General features: G+C 45.1%; 1 protein-coding gene across 1 annotated transcript; it reads left to right on the top strand.

Annotated features, from left to right (window-relative positions):
- The first annotated feature begins 919 nt into the window (after positions 1-919).
- On the top strand, positions 920-23,298 carry LOC134075930 (alpha-tectorin-like). Its single transcript, XM_062530957.1, has 37 exons — positions 920-929; positions 1,354-1,481; positions 1,661-1,939; positions 2,252-2,367; positions 2,427-2,593; positions 4,178-4,437; positions 4,545-4,691; positions 4,813-5,386; positions 5,486-6,069; positions 6,196-6,748; positions 6,829-7,427; positions 7,776-8,340; positions 8,440-8,636; positions 8,746-8,955; positions 9,074-9,262; positions 9,393-9,682; positions 9,936-10,204; positions 11,151-11,264; positions 11,533-11,792; positions 11,900-12,046; positions 12,166-12,745; positions 12,845-13,428; positions 13,557-14,118; positions 14,199-14,797; positions 15,121-15,685; positions 15,788-15,984; positions 16,094-16,303; positions 16,422-16,610; positions 16,742-17,031; positions 17,309-17,577; positions 18,093-18,212; positions 18,419-18,603; positions 18,934-19,094; positions 20,052-20,297; positions 20,986-21,148; positions 22,746-22,848; positions 23,186-23,298. The coding sequence occupies exons 1-37, from the start codon at positions 920-922 to the stop codon at positions 23,296-23,298; spliced, it is 10,794 nt and encodes a 3,597-aa protein (XP_062386941.1).
- The last annotated feature ends 1,428 nt before the right edge of the window (positions 23,299-24,726 follow it).

Here is a 24,726-nt window from a genome sequence, read left to right as displayed (position 1 = left end):
GTGTGTGTGTGTGTGTGTGTGCGTGCGTATGTGTGCGAGTGTGTGTGTGTGCGTGTGTACATGTGTGTGTGTGTGTGTGTGTGTGTGTTTGCGCGTGTGCGTGCGTGCGTGTATGTGTGTCACTCCAAGTGTTCCAATAGCTGGATTGCATAACACCAGTGACACCAGCTGGTAAGATGGAGAATTGAGGAGAAACAGTACACAAAGGCATAAAACAAGTTATGAGACCAGCCACTACACAGAGCAGGAAAATAGACACAGAAAAGAAGAAACATTCATACACAATGAATGCCCATTATCTTACGTAATCGTCATGAAATATTCACATATTATTATTGTAATAGTAATGAAATATTCACTTTTTTATTATCTTACTGTAATAGTAATGAAGTGTTCACTTCCGTGGTTGTGGATGTGATGTTGTTGTCTAGTTATTAGAGGTCTGGGTCCACACTAGAAGATCAGCTTGTGACAGAGACCAGGTGCAGCAGTCACCATGGGCCTCCCCGTGTGTGTGTGCGTCCTATCCACAGTGGTGCTGATGATGGGTAAGGCCTCCTGAACCTCACACCGGATCTAACATCACATTTAATTAATGTGTCTTCTTTCTATTGATGCTGTCATGCTATGTTCTTTTTCAACAGGTGAATTGTCAGCGGCACAAGGTAGGCAATGATTTCAGAAATCTTTGGACATTAATGCACACAATTGATGCACACATTAAAGCCACAGTTTCAGCTTTTTAAATTTTTAAATAAAAAGTCTGAATTAGCCTACAGTAGAAAAGGGTCAGGGTAAAAAGGTAGAAGTAAATAGAGCAAAAGCATATTTGGTATCATTTGAATCATACTTTTAGATTTATGTTTGGTGCCTACAGCACAGATTTGTACCAAAAATATATACAGTATAGGGCTTTAAAATGGAGCACGGTACAATGACTTTGGGGCCAAAAACGTATGTTAGCACATCTTGATATTAGCTGATAATAATATCTCCCATACTGGTTAAGGGATCTTTACCAAACTTGGTGAACAGTACTTACTCACCAGAAGTTTAAGCCATAGCTTTTTAATGCCATTTTTGGTGCTATTTCGTATTTCATTGTATGAAAAACCTGCCTTTTTCGCCATGTTGAAAGACATTGTTTACTTTTGTTTGCCTTTATGCCTTATGTGTCTCTTAGTTCTTTTAGTTTTAAAAGGTTTTTACAAGTTACTTTAGTTTATGTTCTCATATCTTATGATATCTTACTGTATCTATATCTTATCTTATATATTTTCAATAAAAAAAACATGTTTCACTATTTAACCTGGCAGAGATAATCAACAACTTATCCTTAAATAATATTTGCAGCTGTATTCTACCCCTATGCTGCATTCTGGCCTGACATACTGAATAGTCGTGAAGTTGATGGGAGTTCCTCTGTGATCAGCCTGCTTCGACCATTCACATTCTTTGAAAAGACATATCAACAGATTTTTGTAAGTTCACAAAAATACATCAACCATTTGTTAATGACACATTTGTGACAGTTGATTTATTATAGCGCCTATCATAAATAGCTAATCAATTAAAACAAATGAATCACACTGACTAAAAACGAAGGTATGAGCTGAAGAACAGAGGCTTTCCTTGCCATGAACAGTTTCTGTTTTTGCAGGTGAACAACAATGGCGACCTCACCTTTAACTCTGCCTGGTCCAGCTTCACCCCTTACCAGTTCCCAGCATACGGGAACAGAGATATCATTGCCCCGTTCTGGACCAACATCGACAACAGAGGCAACGGCGTCATATCCCACCGGCAGTACACCAGTGGCAGCGTTCTCCAGCGAGCCACTACGGACATTAACCAGTACTTCCCTGGGTTGAGCTTCTCAGCTTCCTGGGTCTTTGTTGCAACATGGAACAGAGTGGCATACTTTGAGTATTCAGGAACAGTAAGTCATTCAAATACACAGACCTGTATATGTTTGTGTACAAATGTTACTTTAACCATACATGCACCTACGTTTGTGTTCAAGTGTAAATTCAGGCATACACTGGTAGCTCTGTGGCTAGCATGCCTGCCTCTCAATCCAAGGTGGAAGAAGTTAGGGGTACAAGCCCAAGCAGAGTTGGGCTGAATTGAGACAGTACAATAAAAATACATGTATTAAAATGTGAACGTTTTAGTACTAAGAGTGACAAATTGTGAGCAAAGTAGAATCATAAGGTTTGCAGACAGAATAACAATTAATTATATACTCTAGGAAACATCCTTCCAAGTGGTTCTGATCTCTGGTGGTCAATACACATTTATCCTGATGAACTATGGTGACATTGCCTCAACACAGCATAACGTGCAGGTACGAAAAACAACATTCATTCTGACATGAATTGGAAATGAAGCAAAGTGGAAGCTAACTCAAATGTCAATCCCTCCCCATGCTGTTTTCAGGCTGGCTATGACACAATCAACTCTACACATTGTTTTTCAATTACTGGATCGCTCGGGAACAACGTCAAAGATTTACCATCCTCAAGCAATGTTAACATACCGGGTCGCTGGGCCTTCAGAACAGATCATGGTCCCCGGGGCTGTCAAAACAATGGTATGTTTTTCCTCTACTGTTGCAAGTTACTTTAGTTTATGTTCTCATATCTTATAATATCATACTGTATCTATATCTTATCTTATATATTTTCAATAAAAAAAACATGTTTCACTATTTAACCTGGCAGAGATAATCAACAACTTATCCCTAAATAATATTTACAGCTGTATTCTACCCATATGGACACGGTGACATAGTGAATGGTCGTGTGGATGATGGGAGTTCCTCTGTGATCAGTCTGCTTATCACAGTCGACACCTCATATTTTGGAAAAGGGGAAAGGACCATTGATATAGCTTATTATATATTTCATGAAACCCACCTGGATCTGCCTATGAGAATGTGTAATAATTCAGCAATTAAGCTACATATGGAGTCGTCATATGTTCTTCAACAGCTGTAGTTGACCCTTGTGAAGAGCTGGACTGCACTGAGGATGAGAAGTGTGACCAAAAGGATGGAGTCTACGGCTGCTTCTCCAATGAGGATCATGATTCACGGGACTGTCAATACAATGGTATGTCTTATTATCTGTAAATACACCATTGAAAATTGTCAAATTAAACCTCCACCACCAGTTTTTTTTAGGTGAAACATTAGTGAAACAAGTAGTAAGTTGGAAAAAGAGTCAGATGATAAACTAGAAATGTGCATGTCCGAGGACCTGCAAGAGTGGGCTTGCAAAAATGCTAACTCTGCTAACAATGCTAACTAAGCTAGCAATGCTAACCAGGTTGATTAGCAAACTTAGCTGATGATTTCTAACAGTTATGCTAAAAATGCTAACTATGCTAACCATGCTAACTATGCTAACAATGCTAACCAGATTGAGTAGCTAACTTAGCCAATGACTTCAATTACGTCAACAATGCTTACAAAAACAAGGCTGCAAAAAGAAAATACCAAAAAAAATCCCCATTCATTTCAATGGGACCGAAAACCTAACCTGACTTTTGCCAGATCCTTGTAGTTCGCTGAGCTTCACACAAGGATATGGGACTGAACTATAGGAGATGTATTTCAGAAGGCGGGGCCTTGTAAAAAAATCCTTCTATGTGATTGGATAAACCACTTGTCCGTTACCTTGAATGACGCTCTAGGCTACTTCAAGCTCTTGCCAAACCCGGTCGGAAGAAGAGTGAAAACATCCTTGCCACCAATAAATGCCTTCAAAACCATTAACTGTTGTTCATCTTTTAAAGAATGAATACTCGATAGATTCGACAAAACGGTTGAAATAGCTCTTGCCAAACCCGGTCGGAAGAAGAGTGAAAACATCCTTGCCACCAATAAATGCCTTCAAAACCATTAACTGTTGTTCATCTTTTAAAGAATGAATACTCGATAGATTCGACAAAACGGTTGAAATAGCAGAATCAATGTCAGCACAAGACTCCTTGGTGCGCGTCGCCATTGTTGATGGAATCAGATAGTCACTTCGGCGCTACGTCACATCTATGAAATCCCCTCTGGCGATCCTGATTGGTTCATTATTTTTTGCTCCCTGGAAGGTTTCCATTGTCCTCGAGTCCATTGTTTGGTTGAGGACACTAACTGTTAGCACATCTGGAACCCCTACAGGCTCACCTGTGCAGGTAGGGGACTCTTTCTGGAGAGATGGCACCTGTCAGCAGAGATGCACCTGCGTCAGTGGAGGCCTCCTCCAGTGCCAGCAGCAGCCCTGCAGCTTCTCCCAGGTGTGTCGTCCAGCATCCTTCCAGTACTCCTGCCAGAATAATATTCAGCGCGGCACCTGCACCATCTCTGGAGACCCCCACTACAACACCTTTGACAGGAAACTCTTTCACTTCCAGGGAACCTGCACATACGTCCTCTCAGAGGTATTATACCTCTACTGCCTTTAAAGAAATGAGTTCATTAAGTTTCTTTATTAATATGTTTGTATTTGTTTAGAGCTCAAGGCTTAATGTTCTTGAATGTCCACTAGGCTTGTGGCAATGGACTGCCGTACTACCGGATTGAAGGGAAGAATGAAAATCGGGCAAGCACACGTGTGTCTTGGACTCATCTTGTAAGAGTGTGGGTTTATGATGAGGAAATTGAACTTGTCAAAGACCATCCTTACCAAGCAAAGGTAAGTACCACAATAATACAAAGTAAATGTTCTCAGGCATCACATTTCACAATTTTCAAACAAAGTCAAAACTGTTCTCCTCCAATCGGCCCAGTGTTAATATAGTTGCAATCTCCTTCAGGTGAATGGAAGCTTTGTGTCGACCCCTTTTACCCTCCGACATGGGTCCATCCGAGTCTACCAATCAGGTTTCACTGTGGCTGTGAGTACAGACTTTGGCCTGCTGGTCACCTACGATGCCAATCACTATGTCAGAATCTCAGTACCCTATGAGTACCAGAACGCAACCTGCGGCCTGTGTGGCAACTTCAACCACGACCCTCAAGATGACTTCAGAACCCGCGCTGGGCAGCTTGTGAGCTCAGACGTGGAGTTTGCTAACAGCTGGAAGGCGGAAGGGGACCCTAGCTGCCAGGACGTGCAATGTGCAGGACTTGCTTGTGCTGCCTGTACCGATAGTCAAAGGACTCTTTATGGAAACACGGCCCACTGTGGTATCTTAAGCAACAGTGTCGGCCCGTTTGCCTCCTGCCACTCAAGGGTGTCTCCACTGAACTTTGTAGAAAACTGTGTGTATGATCTGTGTGTGGGTGATGGCTACCAGCCCATTCTCTGCCAAGCACTCAATGTGTACGCTGCCCAGTGCCAACAAGAGGGCATCCAGTTGGGCCAGTGGAGAAGCCCGGGATTCTGTGGTGGGTACTGACTCTCTGTAAAAGTACTGTATCCGGTAAACATTTTTGACAATGTTCAATTTACTACTACTAATTTTATTTTCATTTTTGCTTCCACAGAGATCCCTTGTCCCACCAACAGTCACTTTGAGTCTCAAGGAACTGGGTGCCCTGCAACCTGCAGCAACCCCAACGCCACCCAAAATTGCCCTCTGCCCAACCTGGAGAGCTGCATCTGCAATGCTGGCTATGTGCTAAGCGGTGGGGAATGTGTTCGGCAGAATGACTGTGGCTGCACCTTCGAGGGGCGGTACTACACAGCTGGGGAGACAGTGGTGCTAGACCAGGACTGTGGGAGGCGTTGCCACTGTACTCAAAGGTCAATGACCTGCCAGGCACACAGCTGCAATGAGCTTGAGGTGTGTGGGGTCCAAAGTGGTGTGCTGGGCTGCAGACCTGTCAGCTACTCCACCTGCTGGGTGGAGGGCTTTGGGTCCTACCGCACTTTTGATGGACAGTCCTTCAAATACCCAGGTGCCTGTAGTCTGACACTGGCTAGAGTCAGGGGACAATCACAATTACCTCACTTTCAAGTAACTGTTGAGAAAGTTCCCTCAGGCCAAAGAGATTTTGTCAGACATCTACAGTTTGAAGCAGGAGGAACACAAGTCTCGGTGGAGATGGGAGAGGGGGGCACAACTAAGGTACAGGATCTATGTTCACACACAAGAAATAGAGATATAAAAATAGTGTGTCTGATACAAAAACGTTTTACACTTCCAATACCATGATACACATCTGCAAGTATAAACCTAATGTTCTCCCATCAGGTGGATGGGCAAACAGTGGGCCTTCCGTTCAGCGTCAGCCCCGGTCATATTCGCATCTACCACAGCAGTGTAAAGGGTGTTGTCATAGAGACCAACTTCGGAGTGTTGGTAAGAGCTGACTGGCCACACGTCATCCGCATCACCGCTCCAGGCAACTACAACGGCACTCTAGGAGGCCTGTGTGGGAATCTGAATGGAGACCCTCATGACGACTTCTTCTCCCCTGCTGGAATTCCCCTCAACGACTCTCAGCAGTTTGGGGACAGCTGGAGAGATGGCTCCCTGTCAACACACTGTGTAGAACCTGAACCCGGACACTACCAGAACACCAGCCAGTTTAGGGACCTCTGCGGCATCATGGGATGGGCACATGGGCCTTTTAGCCAATGCCAAGCAAGTCTTGACCCCTGGAGCCAAATTGAAGACTGTGTCCAGACTCTAGTGAGGGCGAAAGGTGCTCGAGAGGGACTGTGCGAGGCACTGCGTGGATACGCACTGCTTTGCCAACAGAGTGGTATCACAGTTGGGGAATGGAGGAACATCACTAACTGTGGTAAGTGTGATAACATTCTAATAAATTGATGAGAAAAGAAACTGTTTGATAAGGAACTGACCTGTCATTCCTTTTTATAGCGGCAACCTGCCCAACTAACAGCCATTATGAGCTATGTGGTACGTCCTGCCCAGCTTCCTGCCCAAGCCTGTCTTTCCCCTTCCTGTGCACCCAGCAGTGCCAGGAGGGGTGCCAGTGTAATGACGGGTTCCTCCTGAGTGGGGATCGCTGTGTGTCACCCACGGGTTGTGGCTGCCACCACGGCGGGCGTTACAGACAGAGTGGAGAGCGCTACTGGTACGGTGAGGAGTGCCAGTTCCTGTGCCAGTGTAATGGCATTACTGGGCAGTCACATTGCACCGCCTCTTCTTGTGGTGCTCAGGAGTCTTGTCGAGTCGTGGATGGACGGTATGGCTGCCATCCCAAACCTGAGGCCACCTGCTCGGCCTCTGGAGACCCACACTACACCTCCTTCGACAGACGCACCTTTGACTTCCAGGGCACTTGTCGTTACGTCCTTGCATCAGTTTGCAATGGAACACAAGATCTACCTCACTTTCAGGTAGAGGCCAGGAACGAGGCATGGAATGGTCTGCAGGTCTCCATCACTGTGGCTGTCTACGTCAATGTGTCTGGACATCTTGTGTACATCTCAAAATACAACCAGGGGACTGTGCAGGTGAGGGTCAAGTTATTTTTTGTCAGATTATTTTAAGGTCATCTTTAGTTGCAGGGTAGTGTTCTCCTGTCATCAGTGTAAAATTGGTTTCTGAATCTGTCATTTGGGTGACAATGCATTTGGCTTGAAGTTTACATAATGTGCTTGAAGTTTGCTGAACACATTTGTTTATTAAAAGATGGGGATAAGTAAGCCCCGTGCATCAATAGATTATCTTCTTCCTTTTCTATCTTTTCTATCTTCTATCTCTATCTTTCTTCTATCACCTCTGTTTTTTGTATAAACCCTTTTCAAGTATAATTGTAAAACAGGTTAAAATCCTCTCACAAATGATAACTCTGATTTCAGGTGAATGGGGAGACAAGAAACTTGCCGATTGTTCTTGATCAGGGAAGAGTGGCAGTGTATGCCAATGGGCTCCACACATTTGTGAAAACAGACTTTGGTCTAACTGTCAGTTATGACGGCCGGTGGGTGTTGGACATCACAGTACCATCCAACTACAGTGGAGCTACATGCGGTTTGTGTGGTAACTTCAACGGTTTCCAGGGTGATGACTTCACGGTCCATAACGGCAGTTCAGGCTCTGTTGCCCTCCCTGTCTCTGAGTTTGGGGACTACTGGAAGGTTGATGATGGCATTCCCTGTACTGGAGGATGTGGAAACTCCTGTCCAGTGTGTCAAGATGACTCGACAGCCCGTGCCATGTGTGAGCTACTCAGAGCTAGCAATGGACCACTGAGCTTCTGCCATTCCCATGTGGATCCCCAGCAATTCTTCAACGACTGTGTGTTTGACGTGTGCTTGTCTGGGGACAGAAACGAGGTCCTCTGCCGTGCAATGGAAGCATATGTCAGCGCATGCCAAGCGGAAAATGTCATCGTTTACCCCTGGAGACAAAACTCCACCTGCCGTAAGATAGGACCCAACTTACACTGATTACTTTTGTGGTTTGATTCTTCTGGTTGATTGAAATGTCTGAAAAGTAATAAAACCATACCCATGTCAACAGAAATGGAGTGTCCAGAAAACAGCCACTACGATCTGTGTGGTACAGAGTGTGGGCACACCTGTGCCAAGAGCATTGATGCCAGCTGTGACAGGACGTGTGCTGAGGGCTGTTTCTGCGATGATGGATTTGTGAGGAGCGGGGGGCGCTGTGTGCCTGTGGAGCAGTGTGGCTGTCTTCGTGACGGCTTCTACTATGATGTAAGCAGTACCTGACCAAGAGGATGGCATGTGTCTCACACACAGTGATTTTATTAACTCATGACTATTAGCAAGTAAATTAAATCTCAGTGTTATTTGTGTTTCTTAGATCGGAGAGCAGTTCTGGACACAAGGCTGCTCGCAGCGTTGTGAGTGTTTTGCCCCCAATGACCTTCGCTGTATCCAGTCCTCTTGCCCTCCAAGTCAGGAATGCTCAGTCAAAGATGGCCGCCGGGGTTGCTATGGTCAAATGTCAACCTGCACGGTCTGGGGAGACCCTCACTACTTCACCTTTGATGGAGCTGTGGCTCACTTTCAGGTAGAACAAACAGTACAGAAATCTAAAAAGGAAACCAAAAGCGTGATCTTAAATCCTGAAAGAGATGTTTTCACCAATTTAACACAAGTTTTAAACATGTTCTAATATCCAATTCCAGGGCACCTGCGCTTATGAGATTGCCCACACCTGTGGCAACATGAGTGATAATGCCCTGGCCTTCCGTGTAGTAGCCGCTAACAGGCACCGTGGCAACTTAGTTGTGTCGTTTGTGTCCACTGTGGATGTGTGGCTCTCTCAGGGAGGAGTTCAAAGCCACATCAGCATTGGACAGAACAGGAGAGTCAAGGTACCTCTTACACTGCGGAACTTCTCTGATTGTGAGCAAAATGGTCTTGCCAGTGAGGACATGTTTTTGAAGAGCATTATGCAACCATGTCTGTCCTACCTCACTGTAACTATCTTCTGTTTTTTTCTAGGTTGATGGTCAAGATAACAATGCAAACAGCATTCAGGTTGGCTCCCTGGCGCAGTTGACTCGTGAGTCAGGATTTGTGGTTGTGAATGCCTCAGGAGAGCTGGTGGTCCAGTTTGATGGTCGTAGTAGACTGCTAGTCAGACTGAGTCCAGATTATCACCAATCTGTATGTGGAATGTGTGGCAATCACAATGGCAACCCAGCAGATGACAAAGTTCTGCCCAATGGCACTTTGGCCCAGACTGACAATGAATTCGGTCAAAGTTGGAAATCAGATGCAAGCAGTCCTGGGTGAGTTAGCATTATTGGAAAAGTTATACATTTGTTTAGAATTCCAAACTACTATAGGATTAAATGGCTGACAATGCCTAGATAACCTTCATGCTCAAACATGTGAAATACGTCAACTGTTTGGCCCACTGGACTAAAAATATGACCTACAGCCCCTTTATGTTGAAGGCAATGCTGCCAGGTACACCTTTAAAATGCACATACACAACAAATTCTGATACATACAGTATGTCTCCCTCCTGATCTTCCCCAGATGTGGAGCCAGTGACCAAATTGGAGACAACACATGTGTATCTGAAGCAGAATACACAGATCTGTGCAGCATCATCACCAACAGCAGTGGCCCATTTCAGCAGTGCCACCTACATGTTGACCCACAGGCCTACTTCACTTCCTGTGTGTACGATCTCTGTGCCTACACACCAGCCAATGACATGCTGTGCTCAGCAGTGGAGGCCTATGAGACAGCTTGCAATGTGCTGGGGCTCCACACACCAGAATGGCGTTCTGCACTGCATTGTCGTGAGTACATCAGGTTCACATTACTTTCACTCCCTAGCCTGGCTAGCGCCTACCACTTCTCAAATGAGACGTGGTCTGGCAATCAGACGTTCATTTTCTCGTATTTGAAAAAATGCCCAAATCCGTTCATTGGGCGCCATGGATGTCTATCAAATGCGCATAGCTCATCCAACACGGTCTCACACCCAACTCATCGAACGAGGATGCATGCCAAGCCCCCTGGCGTCAATATCAGAAGCCGAAGGTGCCCCCGCGCGTTCATATGCAACCCGAAAGGCTGCCATTGACATCAGTGTAAATCCTTTGGCGTCGAATGTAGACGCAAGAAGGCAACGGAAACTTCTTGGATGTTCTGTGATTGGTTACCAACATCAAGCGAAAATTTGGGTGTTAGTATCCAGACTGCCTTAGCAGTGTGAATGAAATCACCGCGCAAGGCAGGATGGGAACACCCAGGCTATTCACTACATGCCTCACTGAGTCTAAAATATGAACTCTTAAGTATTATGTAACTTAATTTCAGCTATGCACAGAGACTACACTGATCTACAGCATCCAGTACAAATCATTTATTTGCTTTACTAGCAATGAGTATATCATACTGTATGTATGTCATTTTCTTAAGCACTGCTATTATACAATCCAATATGACACATATGATAACTGTAGGATATGCCATTTGGGGAAAAATAGAGAACCATCTATGATTGTCTAGGAACATGGCTGTCTGCCTTCAGAGACACAATACCAGCTTATGGTAACTACTACAGTGGGTAGACAAACACTGCTTATCACAGTCGACACCTCATACTTTGGAAAAGGGGAAAGGGCCATTGTATAGCTTATTATATAATTCATGATCCAAACCCACCTGGATCTGCCTATGAGAATGTGTAATAATTCAGCAATTAAGCTACATATGGAATCGTCATATGTTCTTGAACAGCTGCAGTTGACCCTTGTGAAGAGCTGGACTGCACTGAGGATGAGTGGTGTGGCCAGAAGGATGGAGTCTATGGCTGCAATGAGAATCATGATTCACGGGACTGTCAATACAATGGTATGTTTTTCCTCTACTGTTGCATGTCTTATTATCTGTAAATACACCATTGAAACTTGTCAAATTAAACCTTCACCACCATTTTTTTAAGTGAAACAAGTAGTAAATTGGAAAAAGAGTCAGATAATAAATTAAAACCTAGGATATTAGACACATGCAGTACAATATGAAAACATGATTAGTGTGGGAGTATACTAAAATGGCAACAAATACAGTGTGAACGTTTGGTGGGGGACACTAACTGTTAGCACATCTGGAACTCCTACAGGCTCACCTGTGCAGATAGGGGACTCTTTCTGGAGTGATGGCACCTGTCAGCAGAGATGCACCTGCGTCAGTGGAGGCCTCCTCCAGTGCCAGAAGCAGCCCTGCAGCTTCTCCCAGGCGTGTCGTCCAGCATCCTCCCAGTACTCCTGCCAGAATAATATTCAGCGCGGCACCTGCACCATCTCTGGAGACCCCCACTACAACACCTTTGACAGGAAACTCTTTCACTTCCAGGGAACCTGCACATACGTCCTCTCAGAGGTATTATACCTCTACTGCCTTTAAAGATATGAGTTCATTAAGTTTCTTTATTAATATGTTTGTATTTGTTTAGAGCTCAAGGCTTAATGTTCTTGAATGTCCACTAGGCTTGTGGCAATGGACTGCCGTACTACCGGATTGAAGGGAAGAATGAAAATCGGGCAAGCACACGTGTGTCTTGGACTCATCTTGTAAGAGTGTGGGTTTATGATGAGGAAATTGAACTTGTCAAAGACCATCCTTACCAAGCAAAGGTAAGTACCACAATAATACAAAGTAAATGTTCTCAGGCATCATATTTCACAACTTTCAAACAAAGTCCAAACTGTTCTTCTCCAATTGGCCAAGTGTTAATGGTAACAATCTCCTTCAGGTGAATGGAAGCTTTGTGTCGACCCCTTTTACCCTCCGACATGGGTCCATCCGAGTCTACCAATCAGGTTTCACTGTGGCTGTGAGTACAGACTTTGGCCTGCTGGTCACCTACGATGCCAATCACTATGTCAGAATCTCAGTACCCTATGAGTACCAGAACGCAACCTGCGGCCTGTGTGGCAACTTCAACCACCACCCTCAAGATGACTTCAGAACCCGCGCTGGGCAGCTTGTGAGCTCAGACGTGGAGTTTGCTAACAGCTGGAAGGTGGAAGGGGACACTGACCCTAGCTGCCAGGACGTGCGATGTGCAGGACTTGCTTGTGCTGCCTGTACCGATAGTCAAAGGACTCTTTATGGAAACACAGCCCACTGTGGTATCTTAAGCAACAGTGTCGGCCCGTTTGCCTCCTGCCACTCAAGGGTGTCTCCACAGAACTTTGTAGAAAACTGTGTGTATGATCTGTGTGTGGGTGATGGCTACCAGCCCATTCTCTGCCAAGCACTCAATGTGTACGCTGCCCAGTGCCAACAAGAGGGCATCCAGTTGGGCCGGTGGAGAAGCCCTGGATTCTGTGGTGGGTACTGACTCTCTGTAAAAGTACTGTATCCGGTAAACATTTTTGACAATGTTCAATTTACTACTACTAATTTTATTTTATTTTTTGCTTCCACAGAGATCCCTTGTCCCACCAACAGTCACTTTGAGTCTCAAGGAACTGGGTGCCCTGCAACCTGCAGCAACCCCAACGCCACCCAGAATTGCCCTCTGCCCAACCAGGAGAGCTGCATCTGCAATGCTAGCTATGTCCTAAGCGGTGGGGAATGTGTTCGGCAGAATGACTGTGGCTGCACCTTCGAGGGGCGTTACTACACAGCTGGGGAGACAGTGGTTCTAGACCAGGACTGTGGGAGGCGTTGCCACTGTACTCAAGGGTCAATGACCTGCCAGGCACACAGCTGCAATGAGCTTGAGGTGTGTGGGGTCCATGGTGGTGTGCTGGGCTGCAGACCTGTCAGCTACTCCACCTGCTGGGTGGAGGGCTTTGGGTCCTACCGCACTTTTGATGGACAGACCTTCAAATACCCAGGTGCCTGTAGTCTGACACTGGCTAGAGTCAGGGGACAATCACAATTACCTCACTTTCAAGTAACTGTTGAGAAAGTTCCCTCAGGCCCAAGAGATTTTGTCAGACATCTGCAGTTTGAAGCAGGAGGAACACAAGTCTCGGTGGAGATGGGAGAGGGGGGCACAACTAAGGTACAGGATCTATGTTTACACCCTTAAAGAAATAGAGATAAAAATGTGTTTGTCTGATACAAAAACGTTTTACACTTCCAATACCATGATACACATCTGCAAGTATAAACCTAATGTTCTCCCATCAGGTGAATGGGCAAACAGTGGGCCTTCCGTTCAGCGTCGGCCCCGGTCATATTCGCATCTACCACAGCAGTGTAAAGGGTGTTGTCATAGAGACCAACTTCGGAGTGTTGGTAAGAGCTGACTGGCCACACGTCATCCGCATCACCGCTCCAGGCAACTACAACGGCACTCTAGGAGGCCTGTGTGGAAATCTGAATGGAGACCCTCATGACGACTTCTTCTCCCCTGCTGGAATTCCCCTCAACGACTCTCAGCAGTTTGGGGACAGCTGGAGAGATGGCTCCCTGTCAGCGCACTGTGTAGAACCTCAGGTCTGGGAACCCGGACACTACCAGAACACCAGCCAGTTTAGGGACCTCTGCGGCATCATGGGATGGGCACATGGGCCTTTTAGCCAATGCCAAGCAAGTCTTGACCCCTGGAGCCGAATTGAAGACTGTGTCCAGACTCTATTGAGGACGCAAGGTGCTCGAGAGGGACTGTGCGAGGCACTGCGTGGATACGCACTGCTTTGCCAACAGAGTGGAATCACAGTTGGGGAATGGAGGAACATCACTAACTGTGGTGAGTGTGATAACATTCTAATAAATTGATGAGAAAAGAAACTGTTTGATATGGAACTGACCAGTCATTCCTTTTTATAGCGGCAACCTGCCCAACTAACAGCCATTATGAGCTATGTGGTACGTCCTGCCCTGCTTCCTGCCCAAGCCTGTCTTTCCCCTTCCTGTGCACCCAGCAGTGCCAGGAGGGGTGCCAGTGTAATGACGGGTTCCTCCTGAGTGGGGATCGCTGTGTGCCACCCACGGGTTGTGGCTGCCACCACGGCGGGCGTTACAGACAGAGTGGAGAGCGCTACTGGTACGGGGAGGAGTGCCAGTTCCAGTGCCAATGTAATGGCATTACTGGGCAGTCACATTGCACCGCCTCTTCTTGTGGTGCTCAGGAGTCTTGTCGAGTCGTGGATGGACGGTATGGCTGCCATCCCAAACCTGAGGCCACCTGCTCGGCCTCTGGAGACCCACACTACACCTCCTTCGACAGACGCACCTTTGACTTCCAGGGCACTTGTCGTTACGTCCTTGCATCAGTTTGCAATGGAACACAAGATCTACCTCACTTTCAGGTAGAGGCCAGGAACGAGGCATGGAATGGTCTGCAGGTCTCCATCACTGTGGCTGTCTACGTCAATGTGTCTGGACATCTTGTGTACATCTCAAAATACAACCAGGGGACTGTGCAGGTGAGGGTCAAGTTATTTTTTGTCAGATTATTTTAAGGTCATCTTTAGTTGCAGGGTAGTGTTCTCCTGTCATCAGTGTAAAATTGGTTTCTGAATCTGTCATTTGGGTGACAATGCATTTGGCTTGAAGTTTACATAATGTGCTTGAAGTTTGCTGAACACATTTGTTTGGTAAAAGATGGGGATAAGTAAGCCCCGTGCATCAATAGATTATTTTCTTCCTTTTCGATCTATCACCTCTGTTTTTTTTGTATAAACCCTTTTCAAGTATAATTGTAAAACAGGTTAAAATCCTATCTCACAAATGATAACTCTGATTTCAGGTGAATGGGGAGACAAGAAACTTGCCGATTGTTCTTGATCAGGGAAGAGTGTCAGTGTATGCCAATGGGCTCCACACATTTGTGAAAACAGACTTTGGTCTAACTGTCAGTTATGACGGCCGGTGGGTGTTGGACATCACAGTACCATCCAACTACAGTGGAGCTACATGCGGTTTGTGTGGTAACTTCAACGGCTTCCAGGGTGATGACTTCACGGTCCATGACGGCAGTTCAGGCTCTGTTGCCCTCCCTGTCTCTGAGTTTGGGGACTACTGGAAGGTTGATGACGGCATTCCCTGTACTGGAGGATGTGGAAACTCCTGCCCAGTGTGCCAAGATGACTCGACAGCCCGTGCCATGTGTGAGCTACTCAGAGCTAGCAATGGACCACTGAGCTTCTGCCATTCCCATGTGGATCCCCAGCAATTCTTCAACGACTGTGTGTTTGACGTGTGCTTGTCTGGGGACAGAAGTGAAGTCCTCTGCCGTGCAATGGAAGCATATGTCAGCGCATGCCAAGCCGAAAATGTCATCGTTTACCCCTGGAGACAAAACTCCACCTGCCGTAAGTCTCTAGGACCCGACTTACACTGATTACATTTGTGGTTTGATTCTTCTGGTTGATTGAAATGTCTGAAAGGTAATAAAACCATACCCGTGTCAACAGAAATGGAGTGTCCAGAAAACAGCCACTACGATCTGTGTGGTACAGAGTGTGGGCACACCTGTGCCAAGAGCATTGATGCCAGCTGTGACAGGACGTGTGCTGAGGGCTGTTTCTGCGATGATGGATTTGTGAGGAGCGGGGGGCGCTGTGTGCCTGTGGAGCAGTGTGGCTGTCTTCGTGACGGCTTCTACTATGATGTAAGCAGAACCTGACCAAGAGGATGGCATGTGTCTCACACACAGTGATTTTATTAACTCATGACTATTAGCAAGTAAATTAAATCTCAGTGTTATTTGTGTTTCTTAGATCGGAGAGCAGTTCTGGACACAAGGCTGCTCGCAGCGCTGTGAGTGTTTTGCCCCCAATGACCTTCGCTGTATCCAGTCCTCTTGCCCTCCAAGTCAGGAATGCTCAGTCAAAGATGGCCACCGGGGTTGCTATGGTCAAATGTCAACCTGCACGGTCTGGGGAGACCCTCACTACTTCACCTTTGATGGAGCTGTGGCTCACTTTCAGGTAGAACAAACAGTACAGAAATCTAAAAAGGAAACCAAAAGCGTGATCTTAAATCCTGAAAGAGATGTTTTCACCAACTTAACACAAGTTTTAAACATGTTCTAATATCCAATTCCAGGGCACCTGCGCTTATGAGATTGCCCACACCTGTGGCAACATGAGTGATAATGCCCTGGCCTTCCGTGTAGTAGCCGCTAACAGGCACCGTGGCAACTTAGTTGTGTCGTTTGTGTCCACTGTGGATGTGTGGCTCTCTCAGGGAGGAGTTCAAAGCCACATCAGCATTGGACAGAACAGGAGAGTCAAGGTACCTCTTACACTGCGGAACTTCTCTGATTGTGAGCAAAATGGTCTTGCCAGTGAGGACATGTTTTTGAGGTTCAGTATGCAACCGTGTCTGTCCCACCTCAACTGTAACTGTCTTCTGTTTTTTTCTAGGTTGATGGTCAAGATAACAATGCAAACAGCATTCAGGTTGGCTCCCTGGCGCAGTTGACTCGTGAGTCAGGATTTGTGGTTGTGAATGCCTCAGGAGAGCTGGTGGTCCAGTTTGATGGTCGTAGTAGACTGCTAGTCAAACTGAGTCCAGATTATCACCAATCTGTGTGTGGAATGTGTGGCAATCACAATGGCAACCCAGCAGATGACAAAGTTCTGCCCAATGGCACTCTGGCCCAGACTGACAACGAATTCGGTCAAAGTTGGAAATCAGATGCAAGCAGTCCTGGGTGAGTTAGCATTATTGGATATAAGTTATATTATAGTTATATAAGGTATACATTTGTTTAGAATTCCAAACTACTGTATAGGATTAAATGGCTGATAATGCCTAGATAACCTTCATGCTCAAACATGTGAAATGTGTCAACTGTTTGGCCCACTGGACTAAAAATATGACCTACCTCCCCTTTATGTTGAAGGCAATGCTGCCAGGTACACTTTTAAAATGCACATACACAACAAATTCTGATACATACAGTATGTCTCTCTCCTGATCTTCCCCAGATGTGGAGCCAGTGACCAAATTGGAGACAACACATGTGTATCTGAAGCAGAATACACAGATCTGTGCAGCATCATCACCAACAGCAGTGGCCCATTTCAGCAGTGCCACCTACATGTTGACCCACAGGCCTACTTCACTTCCTGTGTGTACGATCTCTGTGCCTACACACCAGCCAATAGCATGCTGTGCTCAGCAGTGGAGGCCTATGAGACAGCTTGCAATGTGCTGGGGCTCCACACACCAGAATGGCGTTCTGCACTGCATTGCTGTGAGTACATCAGGTTCACATTGCTTTCACTGTCTGCCTCACTGAGTCTAAAATATGAACTCTTAAGTGTTATGTAACTACATTTCAGTACAGAGACTACACTGATCTACAGAATTTTATTGAAAATCATTTATTTGCTTTCCCAGCTATGAATACAAAATATACTGTTTGTATACGGTTTTGAACACATATACCGTTTTTCATAAGCACTGCCATTATACAAACCAATATGACAGATACGATAACTGTAGGATATGCTATTTCGGGAAAAATTAAGAGAGAATCTATGCTTGTGTAGGAACATGGCTGTCTGCCTTCAGAGATACAATACCAGCCTTTGTCACAACCACAGTGGGTAGACAGACACTGCTTATCACAGTCGACACTTCATACTTTGGAAAAGTGAAAAGGGCCATTGATATAACATGATCCAAACCCACCTGGATCTGCCTATGCAAATGTGTAATAATTCAGCAATTAAGCTACATATGGAGTCGTCATATGTTCTTGAACAGCTGCAGTTGACCCTTGTGAAGAGCTGGACTGCACTGAGGATGAGTGGTGTGGCCAGAAGGATGGAGTCTACGGCTGCTTCTGCAATGAGGATCACCCGAGACCTCATCCTGAGTGCTATGGTAAGGGTTCATAAGCTCTATTAATGCTGTTGATGTTGACATGGCATGTTGAACAGAAGTGTTTTAAATGTCATTACCGGTATATATCTCTTAATATGTACTGTGTATTATACCTCTTTATTTCCCCTCTGTTCTTGACCTTTTAATCTCTTCCCCCTTCTATCTCCATCTCTCTCTCCATCTCTCTCTCCTTCCCTCTTTCTCAGACTCTGTGGAGTTCTGTTCCAACGGCACCGGCACCATGTCTTTGTCTCGCTGCCAGCTGTTTGAGGCAGGCTTCTTGGCTGACTCTCTCCACCTCAATGACCCCAGCTGCAACGGCACACTCCAAGATGGCAGAGTGGAGTTCCTCTTCGACAGTGACAACCACACTTGTGGAACTTCGCTAAGGGTACAAGAGCTTTGCCTTTTCATTGGCCTAGTGTTTTTCCTCAATTTGAAAGCAACACGTATAACTTTTTATTCAACTGCATGCAAATAATGACTGCTCTTGGTTAATACAGTACACAATTACATGAGGAGTTCTTCTTTGGTGGAGTAATTATCTTTAGGTATTGTTCTGTGAGCAAAGCCAAAAGACCTTATACATCTCTGGAAGTCTTCCAAATGAACAGTCTAAATATCTTTACTGAGAACTCACCCCAGAACATAGATGAAAATGTTAGAACATAATTGTTGTCATGGACATTTACCCCTGTGTGTGCTGTGTGTTGGCCAACAGAGTAACAGCACCCATTTAATCTATGAGAACTCCATCCATGGGGAGGCCAACTCAGCCAGCGGTCCCATCAGCAGAGAGAGACAGATGAACCTGCTCTTCTGCTGTGTCTACCCCCTCACGCAGACCCTCTCCATGAATATAGAAATCAACTCACTGGAGAGGTTTGTTCTTCCCTCTATCACTCCATGTTCATGTTACTTTATTGGGGGCCAAGCAGCGAAGCCATTTTGGATTTTATGAAAAACACTTCAAAAGTTATTTTGTTCACAAATTTTGACCGATCAACACCAAACTTGACACAGAGCATCCTCAGACCATGCCCTATCCAGCTCGTGCTTTGTTTCTTCGGAACTTTTACCGTTGGCCCATAACAGCCAATCAAAATTCGCGGCGAAGCCGCCAAACAGGAAGTGGGCTCATATTTCAGCAACCCTTGCACGCATCAAAACCAAACTTAGTACATGGACTTGAAACCCCATCAGGAGGAGGCTCAATAAATGTGGTGACCTTTGACCTCTAGAGGGTGCCATAATTAGCAAAAAGGTATTTTGGCCTGTAGCTGTTGATGTGTTTGGTATTAAAACTTGCTACTGGTGTCTGGTTATACTGTGGGAGGTCCTTAGGCTGACCCAGCTCAATTTGTGACATCAACCTATTTGATTCGGCCGCCATATTGGATTTAATCAAAACCCCTTAAACATTTCCGCAGGTCACAAAATGTATCCGATCTGCACGAAACTTCACACAGATGATCTTCAGCCCGAGTGTAACATAGGCCTTGCTTTTCGGAACGACATCTTAAACTGTTCGCCCGCAACAGCCAATCGAAATTGGCCGCGAAGCCGCCGAATAGGAAGTGAGCTCGCATCTCGGCCAATCTTGGGTTGTTTGACGTCAAAATTATTGTGACTGCTTAAAACTACATACCTGACGTAACAGTATTGAGTTACCATGGCAACTCTGGCCTTTTTGACCTGCCTGCTTGGCCCCCACATTGCTGCTTGCAGCTATATTTTTAGTTTGCAATGCCTTGCTGCAGAGACCAAACACAATCGTAAGACTTCATATGAACTGAATTCTACTATTCATCAGTCATCCATATGTGTTTTGTTCTTCAGCCAAATTACTAAGAAGCTACCAGTGGGGGAAGGAACCTACCGTGTCCATCTGATTCCCTATGAAGATGCAGGATTCTCCCATGCGTTCTCTGGGAGGGTGAGTGTGAAGTTGAATCAGACGATCTACGTGGCTGTACAGGTGGAAGGATTGGACAGCCGCCAGATCGCCACGGTGATTGACTCCTGCTGGGCCACTCCTGTCAATCAGCCAAACTACCCCCTCCGATGGGACCTCATCAGAAATGAGTAAGTGACGCAGACCTACAACCTATGAATACGGTCTGCAGTTTACTCTCAGATGTTCTGAAACAGGGCTCCACACGTCTAGACATACAACACACCTACTACTAGACTATCACCTACTGTTTACCCTACTACCGGGCTATCACCTGTTCTTTACTGTCACCATGCTGTTTACCCATCTACTAGACTATCACACTATCAGCTGTTCCTTACGATATGCTGTCTGCACGTTAACAATCATCGGCAATCATGTGACTTTTACATACTTAGTCGACATTTGTCAAAATTTTGCGCTGGCGGACCAGAGAAGTTGGGATGTTGCTCTCTGATGTTTGTTATCGCCTCACTCTGTAGAAATGAAAGGGAACTAAGAAGGTAGTCAGTCAGTTGGGTTAGCTGTGTGTTCGTTTGTGGTTGTTTTGCGACATGTGGGTCATTTCAGGATCTTCACTGGGGTAGGAACCTGATATTGGATATTTGGGTATTTAAGAACAATCGAAACAGCCACACAAAAACAGTTGAGCAATTGAACAATTTAACAATACTCAGAATTGAGCATTAAGACTTGCGGTGTGAACCTAGTCTAAATGACTGACAATAGCCTCCCTACTTTCCAACTTCAAATAAGAATGTCTTCCTCTCCCCCTTTCAACCCAAAACATTGTCATAACTTGGTTGTGTTTCTGTCTAGGTGTGCTAATCCCGATGACAACACAGTGGAGCTGCTGCAAAACGGAGTCAGCACATCAGGCCGATTCTCCTTCAGGATGTTCACCTTCACCGGCAACTCCTCCAAGATTTACCTGCACTGCAGCATCCACCTGTGCTTGATGGCAAACAACGACTGCACAGCTGTGAGTTCAACACATGTAAACAACAGCAGGGGAGGTTGGGATGGTAGTACCATAGTGGCTAACTGTGCGTTCACACCGCCCCCGACTTGAGCTTCCAAAGATAAAGGAAGTCATTCATTTTCAATGGAAGCCGGCTTCTCTCAGCTGCAAGAAGCGGCAAATCCGTGTTTTGGGCGTCTTGAGCGACTTGAGCGTCAAGCAGAAAGTTGAAATTGGGTCGCGGTTCAGCGGCAAACGACCAGCAACGGACATGATCGATCCAAATCCGACCCGACCCGCGAAAAGGAAAAAAACGCACCTAACGTCTTTCGTAGCCTAATTAGCCTAATTCTCCCACATGAGGACAACAGCGGGTTACAATGATCGGTCATTTTGACAATCTGCGCTCTTCCACACCATTCATAATCTGCAGCCTAGACATAGCCAGTGTTAAATCTCATCTTCATCATAACAAGTGTCCATTCATATTTCCCCATGCAACTTCATAGGCTAGCCTACTTTTGCATGAAACACTGCCAAGCATTTAACAAGCACAGATGTTTATTCGTGTATATGACAGAAGCAAGGTGTTCTCGCATTGTGCACAACCATATCCCAGATCATTAGGCTCCATGTCCATAAAGTAGCGAATGCGCGATTGACTTTTTTCAGTCAGTCACGCATGGCGCAATTGGGTGCTGAATTTAGGAGAAATTATGTTTTGCGCTCGACCACACCTCCTGTGTATTGCAGGTGCATCGCCACCTAATATGTCGGAAGTTAACAAGTGAGAAATGTGCATTTTTACTTTTTTGACCCGACCCACCCGCAATATTTAGAAAAAACTACTAGGCCTACCCAAATCCGCCCGACCCGCGGGTAAACCCGCGTATATCCGCGGGTAATAGGCTGAACCGCACATCACTAGTACGTACAGTAAGGAGCTGGGTGAGCAAGCAGTTGCCAGAAAAGCAGATTGCCTGACTGCCATTGCTGTGCCCCTGAGCAGAGCTCTTAGCCCCTAGATGATCTGGGGAAATTGGTCGCTGTTGACGTATGTGAGGGTGTTTTTTGTTTATAAAAGCATCATCAAGTTTTTTAGCTTAATTTGCCTTAACTGGTCAGCTTCGGAGTCACTGGAATGGTTATTTGACTTATTTTGGGTTGAATGATGGCTGTCCCGCTTACCCCTAGCTTACCCCCTGTGAGCAGGAAAACCACACTTGCAAGTTTGTGCCACCGGGCCCTAAAAAACAGAAAGTCTCCAGCCTCACGATCATGCTCCCGAAAAGTCAGACTGACCAATTGAGGAGGTGTTGTAAAATATGTACGCTTAAGGGGAAGCTCTGCAGAAAAACCTGCAAGCGTAAAACGAGCCAAAATGCTAAGTGAAAGCGAAAACAGCGAAGAAATCACCAAACCTGCTCTTTAAGTATTATGTTTACTAGCAGAGTAATGTCAGGGTTTGGCTGAGGTTGTAACCTAATCATGTTCATCACAGATGTTTTAATGGAATAGGCTGCAGCTTTGATTGTCAGATAGTTCATATATTAAATTGCTTTAGACATCTATTCTGAACTGGTCCATCAATGCTTCCTCTTTCTCTTCCTGTTTACAGCACTGTGACCAAGGTTACCATCAGAGGCATCACCGTTCTGTTGATTTCCATGACAGCACCTCCATCTCACTGGGGCCCCTGGTTTTGGCCAATGAGAATGAAGGTAAACAAGGCCAGGATAATTCAACACTGACATTAATCCCACATTTACTGTAATTATTTGTGGTCTGAAATGGTTCCCTTTTGTTCAAAATGTAATTCATCAATGCATGACAACATCCATAACTTCATGTTTAACGTCTGAGAAAACAGCATCTTTACAATCACTGTGACACTGTTTTTTCTGGTGTTGTTTTCCTGAACCGATTGTCTTTGTTATTGATACACCTTTCACTTCACACTGCTGACTTAACTGGAATGTCAGAAAACTAGCCTCCTGTTAGCATCATTTGACATTCTGCTATCTATCATCTCATTTGTATTTTCTTTTTTTTTTCCAGAGAGTATTGACATGTATGCTCGGCAGCCTGTGAGGGTGTCTAAGGCCTCGGGTCTGACGGCATCTCTGATGGTCCTGCTCCTGTCTGTTCTCCCTTTCAGCGCTCTGCTCTAACACACAACAGCACATCTACACAACAGCTACACAACTTAACACAACACACAACACAGCTACATTACAGCTACACAACAGCTACACAATGCAACACCGCAACACAACAGCTACATAATGCAACACAGCAACACAACAGCTACATAATGCAACACAGCAACACAACAGCTACATAATGCAACACAGCAACACAACAGCTACACAACGCAACACAACACACAGCACAGTTACCCAACCACCTGGCTCAGACACACACACACACACACACACATTCCAAAATTAAAGGATGAGTGATTTACACATCACTGATTTACGTCATGGCCCTTTGTGTGTATGGAAAATATATTGTTTCATCCAACAGTGATCTTCGGGGGACAAGTATTCACAATTGTATTCAGTGTCTTTTTAAAAAGGACTGTTGTGACTCTCAGTGAGCAGTAACCACAGTAATGGGAATAGGTGAAGATCAGACATGCTGGAATGATGGACAGAAAAGTCTGGTCATCTAACTGAACTATACAACTGAACTGTACACATTGTGATTTAAAATTGCTAAGGGGTTTTCCAAGGAGTTAAGCTGTGATCTTAGTCATTATATGGGCCATCATTGTATGCAATATCTGATGTATTTCAGGACAGTCTAGGCTGCCCACAACTGACATGTATGTGTACTATTTATATGATATAATAAATCATATTGGCCTATAAATAAAAGAAAAACATATTTTGTCTTTTAAAATCTATGTTTCTGAATATTCATTTTGCTCGTACTGTATGTAAGTGTCTCACCAGGTACAGTAACCAAACAGACTTCATTTAAAATGAAATAACTTGAGGGGAATGAGAGGTATTGTAGCAAACTCCAGCCAGACAATGGCATAGTGGGGGTGATGGGTCAAATGGACTAACTTAGTCCGACTAAGGCTTTATTGTGTAGGGTACCATGTTGATCCCAAGACCACCATCGTTTTGGAAATCAAAATAACATGCAATGATGATGTCCAAAAACAATTAGACCAGACCTCTGGTCAAAAGACCACAGGTCAATTGAAATGACCACAAATTCGTCCAATTGTGTAAATATCAAGCAATGCAAAGTTTCAGCCTTTAAACAAATAAAAGCAATCAACTGAATAGTCGTGCTTGATTTCACAAAATGTAGCCTACAGTACCTTAAAACATCACAATTTAAGTGTATTTATTGCTACATTGGCGGTATTGTATACATTGTTACATTTGTCTATTTTGTTAATATACTGTAGGTCATTATGCGCACCTACCCTCAGAATATATTCTTCACTCTGCATGCTGAAAGTCTTAGGCACGCACAGTCTACTGATGTCATTTGGTTATCACCTCTGACTAAAAGGCTACTTCCTGAAGCCAACTAACTCACATCTCTGTTCATAAACAATCTTTGAAAAACCTCAC

This window comes from Sardina pilchardus, chromosome 3 (assembly GCF_963854185.1).
Source record: "Sardina pilchardus chromosome 3, fSarPil1.1, whole genome shotgun sequence".
NCBI classification, from domain to species: Eukaryota; Metazoa; Chordata; class Actinopteri; order Clupeiformes; family Clupeidae; genus Sardina; species Sardina pilchardus.
The sequence above is the reverse complement of the archived record's forward strand: the minus strand, read 5'-3'. Positions and strand labels throughout refer to the sequence as shown.